This window comes from Ursus americanus, chromosome 8, assembly GCF_024610735.1.
Source record: "Ursus americanus isolate L20-20 chromosome 8, mUrsAme1.1.p, whole genome shotgun sequence".
Classification (NCBI taxonomy): Eukaryota; Metazoa; Chordata; class Mammalia; order Carnivora; family Ursidae; genus Ursus; species Ursus americanus.
Genome location: NC_142134.1, coordinates 76,415,416 through 76,435,216, shown reverse-complemented (window position 1 = coordinate 76,435,216; position 19,801 = coordinate 76,415,416). Strand labels below are relative to the sequence as shown.

The window sequence follows — 19,801 nt, the reverse complement described above, 5'->3', positions numbered from 1 at the left end:
AGCTCACAGCATTATTGAGCAAACAAGAACTTTCCTGTCAACCTCTCTTTTTTTTCTTTTTCCACATGCTTTGAACCTAGACATGTAGGCTCTGAGGGGAGGGGTGGGAGAAAGTGTTTGGGAGGGGAAAGAGAAAATGCCACCTAGAGCCCCTTTCTTGTGTGCAGCCTCTCCACTGGGGGCAGGGGAGGAGCTGAGACTCTAAATCATGGTTGAAATTTCATTTTTTAAATTGGAAATACACTTTTTAAATAGCAAAGCAAGATTTTACTTGGGACTTAAGCTGACTGGAATGTGTTGTGTTACTTAAGAGAAACTAGAGGCAGGGCCATGAAAAATAGAATCATCCAGAACATACTTAGATATATGTTGTTCAAAGGGCTAAATATTTTCTTTCAGATCAGTATGCAGAGGGTTATCGTTTTGATTTACACAAATTGCAGATTCAAAAATCAGGATAGCAGCTAGTATATAAACATCCTTAGGCCCTTAGATCTCTTTTAATATAAAGTATTTTAGGTAACACATTCATAGTGGGGTATATATGTATGTGTGTGTGTGTGTGTGGGGGGGTTATTTTCGTGTTTATCCCATGACTTTAACTGTGAAATATTCCAGATCTCAATGGAGAAGTCACCCTAATTACCAAAATTTTACTTTTTAATTTTTTGTTGGATCATCAAATCATGTATTCTGATTTTTGATTTAGTAATTATGGTCAATGAAGCTAAAGAATATTGACTACTACTGGTAATAGGTAAGTGATTAGTTTTCTTTTTTATGTTCAGACATTTTTCTTTTAATTCATTTATATTCCTAAGATTTTTTTCCTTGCCTTAAATCAACATTCCTATTCAGTTTTAGTATTGGTAATGAAGCAGCCATGTAATTTTTATGACTATGTTGCATTTTTTAAAAGCAAAAAAACAAAAACAAAAACAACCCCCCCAAAAAAAAACCCCAACCGAAACAATGAATTGCCTGAAATACCTTCAATTAAAGACCAAACCCATATTCCTGCCCTTTACATATTATCCAGGTGGATCTTTTGGATCCTTGCTATTTAAGTGGAGCGAGTGCACCAGCAGCATCAGGAAAACCTGAGAGCTTGTCAGAAACAGGCAATACAACTGCCTGTCTTAGTCCTACTGTGTTGGAATCCTAAATGCCCATTAGAGTTTGAGAAGCACTCTTAGATAGCCATGTTACACGGAGCATGGGATTTATTGTCTGTGTGTTTACCTAGATTTTGTGTCAACCCATCCCACACTATCATCTTGGAAAACATAAAAGCAGAACTGGTTTTAATCCAGCTACTTTGTTGGCAACGGGTGTGACCTCAGGCAATTCATTTAGCTCCCCAAACCTGGTTCTCTCATTTAAAAAAATGTGGATAATATGCTTCACCATGACTCTGCAAAATAGGATGTATTCAAAATAAGAGCTTCATAATGGATCCGTATATTATCCGAGTTATACCAACAGTCCACAAATTTACTTCCAACAGGATAACAGTAAACCCACCATTGTAAAAATAACACTTAATTTCTCTTTCTTCTTTCTTTCCTACTTTTTTTTTTTTTGCTTTAACTTCTGCTTGTTTGGCAATTTCAGCCATCCAGAGTATAACTAAGAATATTGAATTGTTTAAATTATTTAGTAACACCCAAATTATCAAAACCACTGTGAGTCAAATCCCCTCCCTGCCTGCCACATGGTAGGAGAGACCCTGTGTCCTCAACTCAAGCATCTGGCTCTTGATCTACCCACAATTCTGCCAGGCATGGTATTCTCATTTCCAATCCCCCAGAACACTGTAAGCAGGGGTTAGGGATGTGGGAATAGCATCTGTGAACAAGGGCATTGGGAGCTTGCAGTTGCCTGGAAGAGAGAAAGCAAAGCTGCCCCAGCAGCTTAGAATCAGGATCAGAGTCATCAAGAAGTGAGTTCCTTTCCTGAGTCTTTACTGTTTGAAAAGGTAGGGAAATTTTTTAATGATATCTAACCAAAAGTTGAGCATGCAAGATTATTTTTAAAATTGGGATTTCTGAGTGAATGCCGCCAAATCGAGGTTTCAGCAATATTAAATAAAAAATAAGCAGTTTCTATTTGAATTAATTCTCAAGAGGTTTCTTCTTTATAAGTGGCAACACTAACACTCTCCTGGCTCAGGAAAACTCCTATGACTTTGATCCCTCCCCTCCTGCTGACTTTTTGTTTGCTCTGAGATTTGGATTTCTGGTAAAGTCAAGCAAATGGGTTATTAAGAAATACACAAATGTCTCAGTCAAGAGCAAATGTGTGAGAAATTTAGTATTTCTATAGGAACCTTGAAAAACGCCTGGAGACTCCTCCTTCTGAGAAGATGGAAGAGATGGACCTTGACCTGTTTTTTCCACTAAGTACAACTAAACTCCCTAGACATTATGTTAACAAAAGCATATGGAAACTCTGAAATGTGGGGAGATGGTAGACAGGCTGGAGACTTCTAGACCACCAAAAGAAACAAGGTGGTGAGTCTCTGACTTTTCTTTTTGCTTTACATGTCCCAGACTTGGAGCTGAAGAAGCCAGCAACTCAGAAATGCCAGCAGGCACAGACAAAAACAGCCTCAAAAAAGCCTAACCTCACTACCCAGAGGAACAGGAAAGGGGCAGGTGAGCAAGACAGAAAACATCTAGAAAAGAACCACTTTATTGTACCCAAACACCACAAAACAACTGTGGCCCACCCAAGCCAGCAAAGGCTGAGTGAGGAGCTAGCCTTCTATCCTCCCAGATCGTCACGAGAGGCCCGAAACTCCTGCTGAAGTGGTGTCAGAGGAGGCTGAGGAGGGAGCTGGAACTTTCGTCCCTGCCAGGCAGTAATGAGCCTCTTCCCCATCACAGTGTCTGTGGAGACTGTGTGGGCTCCTCACTGGGCAGGGGTGAGGTGTTCACCACCCTTCCACACGCTGGATGTGTCAAAAGAGGCCTAGTGAGAGTTATAATGAGCATTCCTTCCCCTCGCCCCCCAAACAGGGGGTTATGAGTGAGGCCCAATCAGGAGGAGAACATCCCCCTCCACCTAGCAGTAACAAGGAGCTCACCCCACTGGATACTATGGAGACCACACGCAGAATCTAGACTTCCACTCTCAAACTGCCCCTGGAAACAATGAGGCAGCACCTCCCCTTCCCTTGCTGGAGTGGTGTCAGAGGATGCCAGTTAAAATGGAAGGTTTAAATAAGAGCAGAGTCCTAGAACCGAATACCCAAGTTGTAAAGTTTCAGTTTAAAATACTCATCATACTAAGAATGAGCAACTTCTGGTTGATGAAAAAAAGGCAATCAATAGATGCCAACAGTGGGATGACAGAGATGCCAGAATTATCTGACAAAGATTTTAAAGAGCTATGACAAAAATGCTTCAGCGAGTAATTAAGAACAGGCTTGAAACAAATGAAAAAAAATAAGAACCTTAGCAAAGAAATAAAAATTCTCAGCAAAGAAATAGAAGATATAAAGAAGAACCAAATGGAAATTTTAGAAGTGAAAATACAATCGCAGTAACAAGAACCTAAAGGGGTGAGCTCAATAGCAGGATGGAAAGGAGAGGAGGGAAGAATCAGTGAACTGGAGGAAGACAATAGAAAAGATCCATCTGAAGAACACAAAGAAAATGGGCTGAAACAAGCAAACAAAGGAAGCCTCAAAGTCATGCGGGTCTGTAGCAAAACACCTAACACTGGGGTCATGAATGTTCCCACAAAGAGAGGAGGAAGAGTGTGGAATTGAACAAATACCCAAAAGAATAATTACTGATGAATTCCTAATTTTGTAAAAGACATAAACCTACATGTTTGAGAAGCTGAGTGAACCCAAACAAGGTAAGCCCAAAGAAATCCACACCAAGATACATCATAGTCAAATTTCTGCAAACTAAAGACAAAATACCTTGGAAGTAGCAATACATTATTTAGTACCTTACCTCTTGGGGCAAAATCAATTCAAATGGGAGTGGATTTATCATCAGAAATTATGGAGATTAGAACAAAATGGCACAACATTTTTTCAAGCGCTGAAAAAAATTAAAAAGAACTATAAAGCCAGAATGCTATATACAGTAAAAATATGTTTTAGGAATGCAGGGGAAATTAAGACATACACAGGTGAAGAAAAACAGAATTTGACACCGGCATACTACTTTAACAAATGGCTCAAACAAGTTCTTTAAACAGAAAGGAAATGTTAAAGAAAAGAACCTTGGAGCACCAGGAAGGACAAAAAGATACAGTATGCTGAAATATGGACAAATAGACTTTCCTCTTCCTTTTGAGTTTCCAAATTACGTTTGATGGTTGAAGTGAAAACTATAACAGTGTGTGGTTCTCAATGTATGTAGAGGAAATATTTAAACTGATTATAAATGAGAGGGGGTTGAGGGATGTAGAGGTGGTAGGGTTTCTATACTTTACTTGAACTGGTAAAATGACACCACCAGTAGACCATGTTAATCTTTGTACATATATTGTTAATACCTAGAGCAACCACTAGAAAAGCCATTCAAAAGGATATACTCAAATACTCTATAGATAAATAAAAAAGTAATTTAAAAAAATGTCCACAGCAAGGTAGGAAAAAGAAGACAGAAACGAAAATAGCAGGAACAAACAGAAACCAAAAACTAAACATCAGTTTCAAGCCCTAACATAAGTAATTATGTTAAATGTAGATAGTCATATTCGCATTTAATCTGGACATATATTGGTAGGCTGGATAAAAACTCATGAGTACGGCTCAACTGTCTCTGTCTGTAAGAAACTCACTTCCAATATAACAACGCAGATAGGTTGAAAATAAAAGGATTAAAAAAGATATTAATCTAATTTTAATTAATTTACAAATAGTAATCAAAGGAAAGTAGGAGTGACTATATTAATATCAGATGAAGAAGACTTCGGAGAAAAACTTATCACCAACAGGAACATATATGATAACATATGTGGTAAACATATATGATGAAAGGACCAATCCACCAAGACGATGTAGCGATCCTAAATGTATATGGATCAAAAAACAGCTGCAAAATATGGAAACTGGAAGTTGATAAGACTGAAGGGAGAAATAGGCAAATCCACTGTTGTAGTTGGAAACATCAGCACCCCTCTCTCAACAATTAATAGAACAATCAGGCAGAAGATCATCAAGGACATAGAAGAACTTGACGTGCTATCAATTAAGAGGATCTAATCAACATTTCTAAAACACTGCACCCAACAGTATCACAATACCTTTTTGAAAGGACCCATGAAACATATATCAAGATAGTCTACGTCTTGGGTGATAAAACAAACCTCAGCAAATTCAAGACTTCAAATCCTATGTTATGTGTTCCCTGACCCATGTGCAACTAACTGGAAATCACTAATAAAGATAACAGGAAAACCTCCCAACACTAGAAAATTCAACAGCACACTTCTAAATAATTCATGAGTCAGAGAGGATGTTTTAAGGGAAATTAACAAAATACATTGAATTGAATGAAAATGACAATGTGATATACAAAATTTTGTAGGATATAGCTTAAACAATGCTCAGATGGAAATTTATAGTCCTACTTACATATATCAGAAAATAAAATCTCGAATCAATAATCTAGTTCCCACCTTAGGAAACTAGGAAAAAACAAAAGAACAAAATAAACCCAAAGGAAGCAGAAGGATGGAAATAATAAAGATAAGAACAGAAATCAATGAAATTGAAAACAGAAAAACATTAGAGAAAATCAATGAAATAAAGAACTGTTGCTTTGAAAAGATCAATCAAATTTATAAGCTTTTGGAAGTATTGACCAGGAGGGGCACCTGGGTGGCTCAGTTGGTTAAGCATCTGCATTTGGCTCAGGTCACGATCCCAGGGTCCTGGGATTGAGCCCCATGTTGGGCTCTCTGCTCAGCAGGGAGTCTGCTTCTGCCTCTCCATCTGCTTCTTCCCCCTGCTTGCTCTCTCTTCTGCTCTCTTTTTCTCAAATAAATAAATTCTTAAAAAAAAAAAGAAGTATTGACAAGAAAAAAAAAAAGAGAAGACAGAAATTACCACTATCAGGAAGGAGAGGAGATATTACTACAGACCCTGATGACATCGAAAGAATAATAAGGGGATACATACATAGATTTGACAACCCAGATGAAACAGACTAATTGTTCAAAAAATAAAAAATGCTGCTATTCACCCAGTATGAAATAGATCATTTGAATTTCCCTGTAAATAGTAAGGAAATAGAAGAGACGTATGTCTTCACTATATTGAATCGTCCAATCCATGAAAAAAGTATGTCTCTACATTTATTTAGATTGCCTTTTATTTTTTTCATTAGCATTTTGTGACTTTTAGCATACAAATCCTGTCCATGTTTTCTTAGATTTACACCTAAGTGTCCTTTTATTCTTTGTAATGATTATAAATGGTATTGTAATTTCAGTGTCCATGTATTATTGCTAGTGTATGGAATATAATTAGTTTTTTTGTTTGTGTATTATGCTGGGAACTAACTGAACACAATTACTATCATGATCACAACAATATTTTTTTTCATAGCTATAGATAAGATTGCCCCAAAATTTATATGGAAAGGCAAAGGAACTAGAATAGCCAAAACAATTTTGAAGGAAAAAAAAAGAATAAAATATAAGAATCAGTTTACCCTATTGCAAGACTTATATGGCTACCATAATGAAGATGGTGAGATTGGGAGACAGACAGACACACAGAGCAATGGAATAGAACAGCGAATCCAGAAATAGACCCACAGAAATGTGCCCCACTCATTTTTGACAAGGATGCAAAAATGAATCAATGGCAGAAAGATAGTGTATTCAACAAATGGGACTGGTGTAACTGGACATCCAGAGGCAATGAAAAAAATGAACCTTGACCTAAGTCTCACACTTTATATAAATATTAACTCAAGATGGATCATTGCCTTAAATATAAAATGTAAAACGATAAAACTTTTAGAAAAAAATTGGGCAAAATCTTCTGATCAAGGGCTAGGCAAAGAGTTAGACTTGACACCAAAAACGTAATTCATAAGAGAAAAAATGGATGAGTCGGACTTCATCAAAATGAAAAACTTTTGCTCTGTAACAGGCTTGTTAAGAGGATAAAAGACAAACTATAGACTGGAAGGAAACATTTGCAAACCGCGTATCTGACAAAGAACTAATATCTGGACTATTTAAAGAGCTCTCAAAACTCAATAGGAAAAAATTCAATTAGAAAACGGGCTGAAGACATGAGCAGATATTTCACAGGAGAGGATGCACAGATGGCAAATAAGCACATGAAAAGATGTTCCACATCATTAACTATTAGAAAAATGCAAATTAAAACCTCAATGAGATATCAGTACGTAACCTATTAGAATGGCTGACATAGACCAAAGTGGCTGTACGGAGTTCCTGTACCACTTCACGTTGCCACCAGCAAAGCGTGAGTGATCCAGTGTCTCCATATCCTCACTTCCTTCTCTACGTTTATTGTTCTTATAGCTCAAATCACCTCCTGGAGTATATGTCTCACCTGATTATTATATTTGCAGTTTATTTTCTGTGCCCCACCCCCACCCATTGAAACATCAACCTCACTAGAACAGGGAACTTTATCTTTTTTGTTCACAGTTGTGGGCTAAGTCCTTGGAATAGTGCCCAGCACACAGTAGGTCTTCAATACTGGGTAAATAAAAGAATGAATCAGATGGGGCTTTGGGAAAGAAGGAGCTCCAATGATGAAGAGATGGATTTGTTTGGAGACCTTCCAAGGCAGGAGCGGATGCAGCCCAGGGCTCACGTGACTCCATGATTTCTTCCATGATTTCTTTTCCAAGCCCTCAACCCTTGTGTGGGAAGGGAGCCTTCCCTTTTCCTGGTGACTCAGCAGACCTCATGCCCAGAACCATACTTCCCTCAGGGTTGGGGGTGGGGTGGGGAGCTTAGCTATGGGGGATAAGAGAAAAGCCACTCAAATGCAATTGTCTGGGACTGAAAAATTCTAAGACCCAAGAGGGTACTGGCAGGCAAACTATGTGTATTATTTTGAAGGTAAGTGTTGCTGGATCCTGGGGAAGAGGGTGGAGACAGTACACCTGTGGAGAAAGAGGTGAAGAGGGGAGAGGCCTCTGGGGGTCAGCCAAGGAGTGACAGAGCATAAGTGGGTGTGTCCCTGACCCTGTATCCATTGAACTCACGGTCTATTTCCCTTGTGACGTGGAAGAGCCAGACAACCTAGACAAGGGGCATAATCCTTCTCCAGGTTCCTATAACCTGGGGATGGCAAATACGACCTTTTGTTGAAGATGTCTTTTGCTTAAGCCAGGCCTGACTAACCGTGAACCATAGGGTGAGACTTTTTTTTTTTAAAGATTGTTTAATTCTAATGTCTTATGCAGACACACAATCTCCACTTTCTGTGGCTTTATACCAGGCCTGGGACTCACAGGTTTATATCAATTTAGGGCACATTTGCCTGGGACCCAGCCTCCATTTGGTGCAGTGTGAATTCAAGGTAGAGTTGGGTGAGCAAGACAGTCTCTGGAATGGAAAGAAGAGGGTGCCCTCCTCTCTCTACGCTTTGGCTTGACAACACCTGCAAAGACACCTGTACCTTTCCTTAGTGATGAGGAGTGATTACCTCTGATGGGTCCCAGATGCAGAAAGAGAAAGCTCTACCCTCATTTCCCCCACTACTCCCACCCCCAGTTAAAGAGACATTCTATGTAACATGTAGGAACTAGATTTGAAAGGAAAGAGACCTACCGATTGCGACGCGCTGAATATATTAGGGTGTGCATTGTTTCCTTGGGCTGCCATGACCAAGTACCATAAACTGGGGAGCTTAGAACAACAGAAATTTATTCTCATATACTTCTGGAGACCAGAAGTTTGAAATCAAGGTGTTGGCAGTGTTGATTCCTTCTGAGGGCTGTAGGAGAAGGCCTGTTTTCTAGCTTCCAGTGGTTTGCTGGTTATCTGTGCCATTCCCTGATTTCTGCTATATGATCCTGTGTATGCCTATTTCCAAATTTCCCCTTTTAATAAGGACATCAGTCATATTGGAGGAGGGGCCCACCGTCCTCCAATATGACCTCATTCAAACTAGTTACCTCAGCAAAGATCACATTTCCTGATAGTGCCCCATTCCGAGATAATGGGGGTTATGATTATGAATGTGGGGGAGACACAAGTCAGCCTACATATGGTGTAATTAAGATTTCAATTATAAAATTATTAAAGATTAAAAACCAACAACTTTTTGAACCTACTCATTTTATGCAGAAAAAAGTTGAAGCCCAGAGATATTCCAGAGTACTGAGGAGGGGGAAGGACACGCCCACTTCAGAATTTTAGCCCCATCTCTTATAAACCACGTGACCTAGAACCCCTTACTGGGAGCTTTATCCTCCACTTGAATATGACATTACCTGGTATTGCTTAGCAGAGGTGATAAAAGGCAAATGAGACCATTGCCATGAAGACGTTTGTCAACTCTAATGGACATGAGTAAAGGGTAATTTTTTTAAGGTCACCATGCAAGTGACAGGCCAACATAACATAGGTATTTATGGAATATCACATGAAGTCTGGAGTTCTTTCCTTAGACACAGCACTCTTAGTCTGTGGAGGTCAAGGCAAAAGTCTGAGACTCGTGTGAAGAGGGATGGGGGATATGTCGCAGCAATCGACTCATGCCATACAAAAATTGGAATTTGACCAGGCTGGGCCATCCAATCCAGCTCTGGGGAAACTCACAAAGACCAGGTGCCTTTACTCTTTTAACTGGTAAAATTCTAAACAAAATGATGGCTTTTTTTTTGCCAGCATACGATTGTGAGGTCCAGGAAGGGTAAATGCACACACTTTAGGGTAAGGTGAAAAATAAAGGTCAGTTTGAGAGTTGTGGAAGATTCTGTGATGGAACTTAAAGCCACTGAAAGATCATCGTATAAGCCACCAGCAGGGCAGAGTCGCTGGGGTTTGCACAAAGACTCCTCACTCACCAGCTGTGTTAACGGTCAGAGCAGAAGGAGTCAGTTTAGTTTCGTTAACTTCTTGATTTGTTGTTCCTCCTCTGTTAAATGGGGCTAAAGCTCTTAGGGCACAGTTAGTGGGAGCATAGCCAGGCTCAGCCATTCCAAAGTGTGATCGGGCAGTACCCAATGAAATAAGCACGCACGCATCCCTGGGGCCAGCGATGCCATTCTTAGTACAGAGCTAGGGAAAGTCACACCCAGTGTGTGAGGGACAGGCACAAGGATGATGCTGACTGCAGCATTGTTTCTGGGGTCAGAGAAGTGGAGACAGCTAGGTCATCCACCATTAGAAGAATGAATGAGTACAGTCCTAAGGCACCAGCCAGAAGACATAGACCGGAGCAATGGTCTCCAACTGTGGTGCTGGGACCAGCAGCATAAGCATCACCTGGGAATTTGTTAGAAGCAGATCCCCATTCCGGATCTAATGAATCAGAAAATCTGGGGTGGGGCCCAGCAAACTGTTTTAACAAGACCTCCTCGAGATTTTAATGTATGCTTGAGGTCAGGAGCCACTGACGTAGAGGTATCTTGGATCAATATTAAAACTTAGTCTTAGGTCAGAAAGAAAGAAGGAAAGGAAGAAGGAAGGAAGGAAGGAAGGAAGGAAGGAAGAGAAAGAAAGAAAGAAAGAAAGAAAGAGAAGAAAGAAAGAAAGAAAGAAAGAAAGAAAGAAAGAAAGAGAAAGAAAGAAAGACAGAAGAAAGAAAGAAAGAAAGAAAGAAAGAAAGAAAGAAAGAAAGAAAGAAAGAAAGAAAGGGAGGGAGGAAGAAAGGGAGGGAGGAAGAAAGAGAGAGAGGGAGGGAGGGAGGAAGGAAGGAAGGGAGGTTTCTTGCTCCATGAAATTTATTTAAATTAAAAGCATACATATGCACAAAAGTACTTGATGATAGGGACTCCCAATCTAATGAGTTTCCTCCAAACGAGAAAGGAAACACATTAGAAGGAATGAGTGATGAAGGGAAAGAAAGAAAGAAGCTTTGGCCCTTCAAACACATGTTGATGTTGTCCCATGATCTGAAGAGTAGGTTCCACTTGATTTTGTGCACCTGAGATTCTGCACAAACACAGAGGCATGATGGGAAAGACACGGAGCATCTAGGACAACATCGGTTAACTCCTTCCCTTGTGCCAGACACACTTCTCAGTGTCAAGTGCACCCCCTTACCGGCTTCTCCCAGTAGCCCCGTGACACACCTGCCCATATTATGCCTTTTTCAGAAATAAGGCCACTAAAGCAAGAAAGCTCAGGAAATGTGCCCCAGATCCTGTGGTTAGGAGCTTATAGGAGCCTCTCAAATCCTTCATGTCTTGTGGGTTGAGCTCAACAGTTCCTGCCTCTGAGTGAGTATTTGACGATGTCTGAAGACTTACTTGGTTGCCACAACTAGAGAAGGGCTTCTGGCCTCTAGTTGACTAGGGGACAGGAACAGCATTCTAGAAAAAAATCCTACAATGCACAGAACGGCCCTGCATATCAGCTGTCCTGCCCTAAATGTCAATAGTGGTGACATTAGGAAACCCTGACACATCTCCCACACAAAACCTCTCCTGTCTCCTCCAAGTCAGTATTTGCAAAATTGTGTTTAGAAGAACGCATGCATACCACACATTTTGTATAGTTACATTCCATTCGTATAGATGACCTTAATGTTGGGGAATAACCTGACCTAATGCCTAAATCAGCAAGATGTCCACGTTCCCCCATGGTCAATAAACGCTTTTACCAACTAATGGCTCAGGTTTGCCCGTTATGATCCCTGGCCTGTGATGCATCCTTTCCCATAATTTCAGCTTGTATTTGTGATATTATTCTCTATTTATCATGTCTCAAACATATCTTAGTTTAACTATTTCATACCGTGACTCATTATTTTCTGGAGCCTTTTTTTTTTTTTTTTTTTTTTGCCATATGCCTCAATCCATATGCATAATTTATAATGATTTCTGTTGGTTTCCTGACAGTACGTAATCATCATTAGTATCCCATACTCAAATCTTTGGATCATTGTTAAGTGAAAATGATTCCTCCCGCTTCTGAATTTGTCTATTTATGTTTCATTTGGCACTTTGTAACTTTGAATATAAGTGTCTCTGTGGCTTCTTGATACTGTAAGCTTTTTGAAGTCACATCTGAATTGTGTTTTCCTGGTGCCCTGGTTTACGTCGATGTTCATTAAAACTTGAACTACAAGAACAATATTACATGTTTTGAAAAAGGTAGTTTATATACAATTACCTGTCCCCTCTGCCCCTTCTCCTTCATAATATTGACTTGACCACATTTCATTCAATGTCTAATGTATAATTCTGGCAAGTAAGAAAGATTAGATAAATAAGTCATGAAAGATGCATATTGGAAATTTCCCAGAACAGTTTTTGTATGCATTCTCAAGCCGGTAGTTTTACTGCCATTTGCTTCTCAAGAAGAAATAGATTTGAAATATAAACATTTATTCATATGACTCAAACCTCTAACTTTACCCAAGTTAACCCACAGGATGCTGATCAGCACAAAGTGAGTTGAAGAGCAGGAGTCAACAGGTACAGCCAGTGAGTGTATTGGCAGTGGCAGTGCGATCGTGATCACGCCCGCTCACCGTGAGTATTTCCGGGCATCCACGGCTAAGTGAAAGTTGGCATCCAACAGCTCTGGCCATCCATGCCGCCATCGCTGCGCCACCGAATGGACACTGTGCACATTTCCCTTCGCACCATGGTGCTCCTGAAGTTTTTCCCATTTCACTAAATACCACCATCCCCTCAGAAGCTAAACTCAGAAATCTAAGTGATTTTACAGCTACTCTGTTTTCCTCATTTTCAATTTTAATCTATTAACAAGTGTTACTGATGATGTGATGTCCAAAATATATCTTAAAATCTGCCCCTCCTCTCTTTCTGATCCCATTTAATTCAGCCTCCAGTAGCTCTTGTTGGATGATTATAATGACCTTGAACTGGGTTAATGCATTTTTTTAAAAGATTTTATTTATTTATTTGACAGAGATAGAGACAGCCAGCAAGAGAGGGAACACAAGCAGGGGGGAGTGGGAGAGGAAGAAGCAGGCTCATAGCGGAGGAGCCTGATGTGGGGCTTGATCCCATGACGCCGGGATCACGCCCTGAGCCGAAGACAGACGCTTAACCGCTGTGCCACCCAGGCGCCCTTGGGTTAATGCATTTTTAATCTTGCATTTGAATATAGGTCTGGCTGACTCCAAACTTTCCCTTTCCTCAAAGGGGACTTTCAGACACAAATTAAGCATTTTCTGGTCTCTAGGTTTAGAAACAGGACCACTACCGGTCTTCCAGCACCTGAAGATCTGAAGAACAAACTTAATGGCAACGAACAACTTATAATCTTATTTGCCTCATGAGCTGCAAGTCGAAAACCACCAAGATTTTCCTAAATTCCTGGTCTTCCTTGATTATGACTACCTCAAATTCTCAACTCTTGTATATACGCAATCATTTCAGTTTACGAATTATTTTGCCGTCCAACACATACTGTAGTATCAATTCAAGCATGAAATGTAGACCTTCCTCTAATTTACGCTCATGTACCCACACACAACATCTTGTGCCAGGCGAGGGAGGAAGAGAAGAGCCAAGAGTTACTTACTTCAAGTCAACAAAAACTTCCAATGAAATACCAGACCGCTTTTTTCTTAAGCTTTCTCTGGCCACCCAACCACAGGGGATTTCTCATTGGTGAGTTCACAGCCCATACTCCTCCAGTCTCATGCTATCAGGCTACCCACTCCTCTTCTCTCATGCAGGGCGTTTAGCCACATCCTTTGTGCCTTAGCTCCTGCTAACCCCAGTCCTCAGGAGGCATTCCTTTTAACTTCAAAGAGCTTATCAGTGTTACTCAAAAAGAAGGTAATTTCTTCCTAAGAAGAATTCTCATTCATGTGTTAAGATAATAAATTGTTATTCTCCTTTAAAAGGGCACGAATATTTCAACTCAAGTTACATATTTGTAATTTCGAGTTTGCTATTACCCTACAGTTGTTTATTGAGAATTTCTTATGAGCTTCGCATCATTTTGTTGCCAGGGGTATTATAATAGTGTGCAAAACCCAGCAAGAGTTCTGCTCTATAAGAATAGATTTTACGTATTTAATAGTGCCATTCACTGTTAATGTGTAATTACAAAACGAGAAGACTCTGCAAGAAAGGGACTCAAACCTATGAAGTCATGACACATGAGGATCTGACCTAGACTAGGGTTCAGAGAAGGCAGCCACGGGAAGCGAGGATGGAGATGATATTGAAGCAATGGTGTGCAGCTAAAGGTTTAACGACTGGCTCTGTGGGGGTTGGGGGGAGTGGAAAGAGACAAGGCCTGATGTGTAGCAACTGCCAGTTTCCATGGTGTATATGTTCTCTCTATGTCTGGTTCCAGGCTGTCAATGTGGCGTGTCTGAATGCGGAATGTATAGTATAGTAACTGTATAGTATAGTATAGTATAGTATAGTATAGTATAGTATAGTATAGTATAGTATTGTAGCCACAATTATTCAGCACTTCTATCACACAGAAATGACTTTATAAGCATAGATACTGTGCGATATCACTTATATATAAAGTGGAATCTGAAAAGACGGAACTCATAGAAACAGAGGATTGAATAGTGGTTGCCAGGGAGGTGGGGTGGAGGAAATGGGGAGATGTTGGTCAAAGGGTACAATATGCCAGTTATAAGATGAATAAATTCAGTAGATATCATGTATAGCATGGTGATTATAGTTTATAATACTATGAATATATATCTATATAAATATATAGTTTTTCACAATATTGTAAATATATATATTTATTGTAATTATTGTAAAATTTTTTAAACATTATATATGTATATATATATAAAGTTTCTCTCTCTATATATATGTGTATATACATACACAGGCACATTGAAAGTTGCTAAAAGAGTAGATATTAAGTGTTCTCACCACAAGAAAGAAATGGTAATTATGTGATATGATGCAGAGACTAGGTAACACTATGGTGTAATAATTTTGCAATATATAAGTACATCAGACCAGCACAGGTACACTTGGAACATATGCAAGATTATATGTCAATTTTTCTCTCTCAGTAAACGTGGAAAACAAGCATAGAGAGTAGGGCAATGTAGTAAAATAATCAGAAAATTATATATTTTGAGTATTTATTACCTTTGTTTTAATATAATTTATTTCATTTTAAAATAAAAGTTGTTTAACGACCAGCATATAACATTCTTGAAAATGTAGCAGTCAGCCTTGTGAGCCCATGTGAGCTGTATCCAGGAGTGCACTGGCGGGGTGGGTTTAACTGGGCGTGGGGCTGACACAGGTAGCAGCAGGGGCAGAGCCCCTGTGATGAGTGGGACCTTGGCCAGGTAGCTAAGGCTTTTTGCTCTTCATCCGGATAACAAGGGAGCTCCCGCAGGTGTATAAGCAGAGGTAAAATGATCAGATTGTACTTGGCAAAGGCCTATGGTGGGGGGGGGGGGTGTTCCTGTTGTCACTGAGTAGTTTTGGTTGAATTTGGGTAAAAGCACAGGGAGAGGATTCAGGCTCTGGATGGGGACTATCCTTCTCAACTCTAAAATTTCATGATAATGAAAGAAAAACTGAAGTTTTCGAGGACAGATAGAAGAGGTTCTCAAGATGCTATCTTGCGCATTGTAAGTAGGTATCTAACCATGCCAGCAACTTGAGGCCAGGAAAAAAAAAAAAAAGCCTTGTCTTTAAAATAAATATCCACAGGAAGGAAAGTGAGTCAGGTGTTTTCTCTTTCTCTCTCTCCCTCTTCATGGGTTCCTATTTTTGAAACATCACTTCCTCGAAGTGTCAGACAATTATATCTGCTAATATATTTCTGCCAACATGAGCCTAAAAAGGATGATGTGAGCTATTTACGCCACTCCTTCTTGGCGGGAGTGAATAGGACAGTAAATGCTGCGATGTTTCATTTTAGGAAATTCCTTGTGCAAGAGATTTCAGAGAACACAGCCCAAGAGAAGGAAAACTGATGAAGAGCCTCAAGAAGGAGGGACAATCATCTGCCAGAGACTTCCTTTCTATGTGTGGCCGTCTCTATGGCGTCGTCTTCTCTGGCCCCCTCGGCCCTCCGAGGGTAAGCCACAGCTTCCTGCCTCCCCAGCTGCCTCTCTCTCGGGGTGTCTTTGTCAGTGTCTGCTCTCATCTCTTCTGTGCCAGGAGCCCTGATGTAGCACAACCCCTGTGTCCGCCCATCCACCCTGTAGCACAACCATCCCCCCTGGCACTATACCCTTTGGGCCCCTGCCACCCCGAACACTCCTGACAGCAGCCCCCCTTCTCCCCTTCACTGTCCAATCAGAGTCAGACCTTATCAGTCCTGGCTGGTGTTAGACTTAAGAAAAATGGCTTTGAAGACAAATTCCTGCTTCATTATGTATTAATTACATGATATTGGATTGACTAGGGAACCTCTCTGAGCCTCAGTTTTCTTATCTGTAAAATGGGGAAAAGGGTACTCCCCCTTTTTTTCTAGGTTAGGTGTCGAGGAAATGAGTGTATCAAGCCATTAATTTACTTATTCATTCTGAGTATCTGCTACGTAGCAGGTGCCATGTCTTCCAAGTTCTCTTGCCAGGGTCATGATTCATGGGACCTATTTACTGAATGCCTGTTAGAGGGGCTTTTAAAGCTTTTCAGAGAATGTTAGCTTTGTGTTCCTGTGGAGCTAAGTGCTAGAGATCCACAGAGAGTGAATATCAAGGTCCCTGGCCCCAGGGAGCTTACATTCCTGCATGCCCACCATGCGTTGACGCCATTCTCCTAAATAATTGGTTCTGGAAGCATGTCACCAATGCCTACTTCCTTAAAGTGCATTTTTAAAGTTGGTCTATGGTTTTTACTACTGGTCCACTAGGTCAGCATGCTCTTTCACTTTCTTTTAGGAGTGCTAATAAGGAAAGGCAACAGACCCAATAAGCACCTACCGAGTGCCTACACTACAGTGGGATCTCATTTCCCCTCTGCAACAGCCTTAGGAAGAGACATTCTTCACCTGGTTTTCTAATTGAGTTAGCCAAAGATCACAGAAATTCAGACACTTACCCCTAGTCCTGGAACTTGCAGACCCTGAACCCACCTGACACCAAAGTCTGACCATTTTGTTGCATGCAATGCTATCAATCTACAGATAATCTCACAGTTCCATCATTCTGGTTTTGAGCCAACACTGATCACCTCTCAGAACATTATAGCAAAAGGACCAGCATTATAACGTCAAGTGAGGGAATCCTGATATCCCTCGGCCCAATCTTTCCCTCTTTATTCAGGTCCCCTTTTAAGGAGACTAGTCTGTTGACAATTTTGTCCCTTTCATAGTTGAAGGAAGCTTAATAAAAGAGAAGTTTAATGGACTCACCATTGAAAGCACAACAATTTAGCAAGAAATACGGCTGGATGACTTGCAACGGCATTCACCACGCGTCTTCCATATTATGGCCAAATCCCAGCTGCCACAGTAGACAGAACCATTGGAATTTCTTCACTGTCAAAATGTTCGTGTCTGTGCTGGTTCCAAAAGGTCATCCCTTTCTGGCTCCCCTGTAAGGGTCTTGACCTGTAAATATCTTGGTCTATTTGACAGGTGTAGTGGCCAAGGAGAATCAAATCAAGTTGAAGTCCCTGCTGGCTACTCGGAAGGACACGAAGTTGCTGGCAGGAGCCTGGAGTCTGCTGGCTCTGGGACAAAGCAAGGGAGCAGAGCCAAGGTGGAGCCACAGCCCGACCCACACCTGCTGTTGACATCAAACAGCTGCATGTTCCCGTGGTGCTCTTTTCTTATGTTCACAAATGTTAAGCTTAGGGAACTCAAGTCTCTCCCACCCTGCCTCCCCCAACCAGCAATCTTCCTTCCTAGAATGAAGGTAGCAAATGTGTCTTTTCTTTATTTGTCAGCATTCTATGAGATTCAGATGCTGATCATTTGTTATGTACATTCCAAATATCTTCTCCCGGGATGTTTGTTCTCATGGCATCTTTTGGTGAACACAGGTTCATTTCCATTTCATATTGATTAGAGCAGTACTTTACAAAGGGTTCTGAGACCCGGGGCTCTGTAGGGAAGAGCACCATGATCTATTAAGGATGGTTGACAACCATGAGGGCCCCTAGAGCTGTCATTTTATAGCCCTGGAATAAGTTAGCTAATTAGTCAAATGGATTTCGATTCAGGTTTCTACCAATGCACCCATTGGATGGAACTCTGGGGACAAGTGATTGGAGTGATAGAGAAATTCACAAAAAGGGCAGAGATTGTATCAACTATCAGTAGATAGTAGAAACACACACATACTCTCTTTCTTTCTCTCTTAGTCTCAAGGTATATTTCTCCTTTATCAAGAAGAAGCTCGAGAGTGATGTAAGCTCTAGATTTGAAGTAGAAAAGAGAATATCTCAGGAAATGTAAATGGGGAGTGGGTTGAACAAAATGGTGTGCTCAGGGAAGTCCACACAGTTTGGTGGTCCTGGGTCATCACAGGTGTAGCGGATGATGGTAAGAGCGGAGACTGGAGAGGTTGCTGAGGTTCACATCATCATGGACACACTCTGTGTATTAAGATGTTGAGACTTTATTATGCAGGTCGTGGGGTGTCAGGTCCTGATCCTCTCTTATACTTAGCATCAGGGTCAGTGTGTGTAAGATAATAAAATTAAGCTTGAGAAAAATAATAATGGGAACATGGGACCCGGAATTGCTTAGACTTTAGTAAGTGGTAAGGGAGTAGCAACAGCTAGGTCTTACATCAAAGAGCTGGGCTCAGACTTCATGTTTGGCTCTAGCAGAAGCTTCTATCTGAGAATAGAGAAGAAGACATGGAAGAGAAAGTTTGGGATTTAGTGTCCGAAATATTGGGGATAATGAAAGTAATGTGTAATTAATGGAAACTTAGGCCCAGGGATCGGGGTAGCAATCCAGTTATCAATCTTGATGTTCAGGGGGATAAATAGAGGCTAGGGCCTGGGACCAGTACTGGGCCATCATGTGAGCAGTTGGCCTTGGGGATGAAAAGGACACTCTATTTCCAGAACTGAGACAGCAGATGTGACCAGAGCAGAGCTGACCTGACACTCAGAACTTTCGGCTAATGTGTTGCCTGCAGCCTTGGCTGAGCAAGGGGACATAGGCTGCACTACTTCAGAAGCCTGGCTTTTAATCCCTGCCGGCCCTTTGTCTCTACAGAATCTTGAACAAAGCTGGTTCTCCATTAGAGGTTAAGCAACCCTGACATGTCAAATGAGATTAGTGTAGAGCCTGGTGAGCAAAGATGGGGGAACAGTCCTCCTAGCTGCAGGATGGGAACTCAGAGTTGTCTCGTCAGTCCTACCTGCTTCCTGCTTCCCTTCCCCCAGCCAGGACTCTTAGAATTGATGCAGGAATGAGGGATCGAAGCAGTTCCAGGACAACTCCTAGTCTCACCAATCTTTTGAGCCAGACTCTGCTCTAGTTTTGATGAAGAGAGTCCATCCCTCATTCTCAGCCTGTGTCTCAGTTCTTATAAGAAGGGCTCAGGTACGGCCCAGCTGAATGACCTTGGTCAAGTGTTGACTGCCTCAGCTCTACTTCCTTACGTGCAAAACAAAGGCAATAATCCCATCTTCACGGAGTTGTTAAGAGTTTTCCTTACAAGTGATGGTGAAATGTACATACGGCACACTGAACATCTTCGCCAAGTGCTCCATAAATG

At 40.9% G+C, this 19,801-nt stretch overlaps 1 protein-coding gene across 1 annotated transcript in view; it reads right to left on the bottom strand.

Moving 5' to 3' along the window:
* The window catches only part of CLNK (cytokine dependent hematopoietic cell linker), a 198,068-nt gene extending 180,278 nt beyond the window's left edge, over positions 1-17,790 (bottom strand). The window contains exon 1 of the mRNA XM_045771339.2: positions 17,476-17,790. Within this exon, the coding sequence (XP_045627295.2) occupies positions 17,476-17,478 (3 nt within the window). The 5' untranslated portion in view covers positions 17,479-17,790. The remainder of the gene's footprint in view (positions 1-17,475) is intronic.
* Between the last annotated feature and the right edge of the window lie 2,011 nt (positions 17,791-19,801).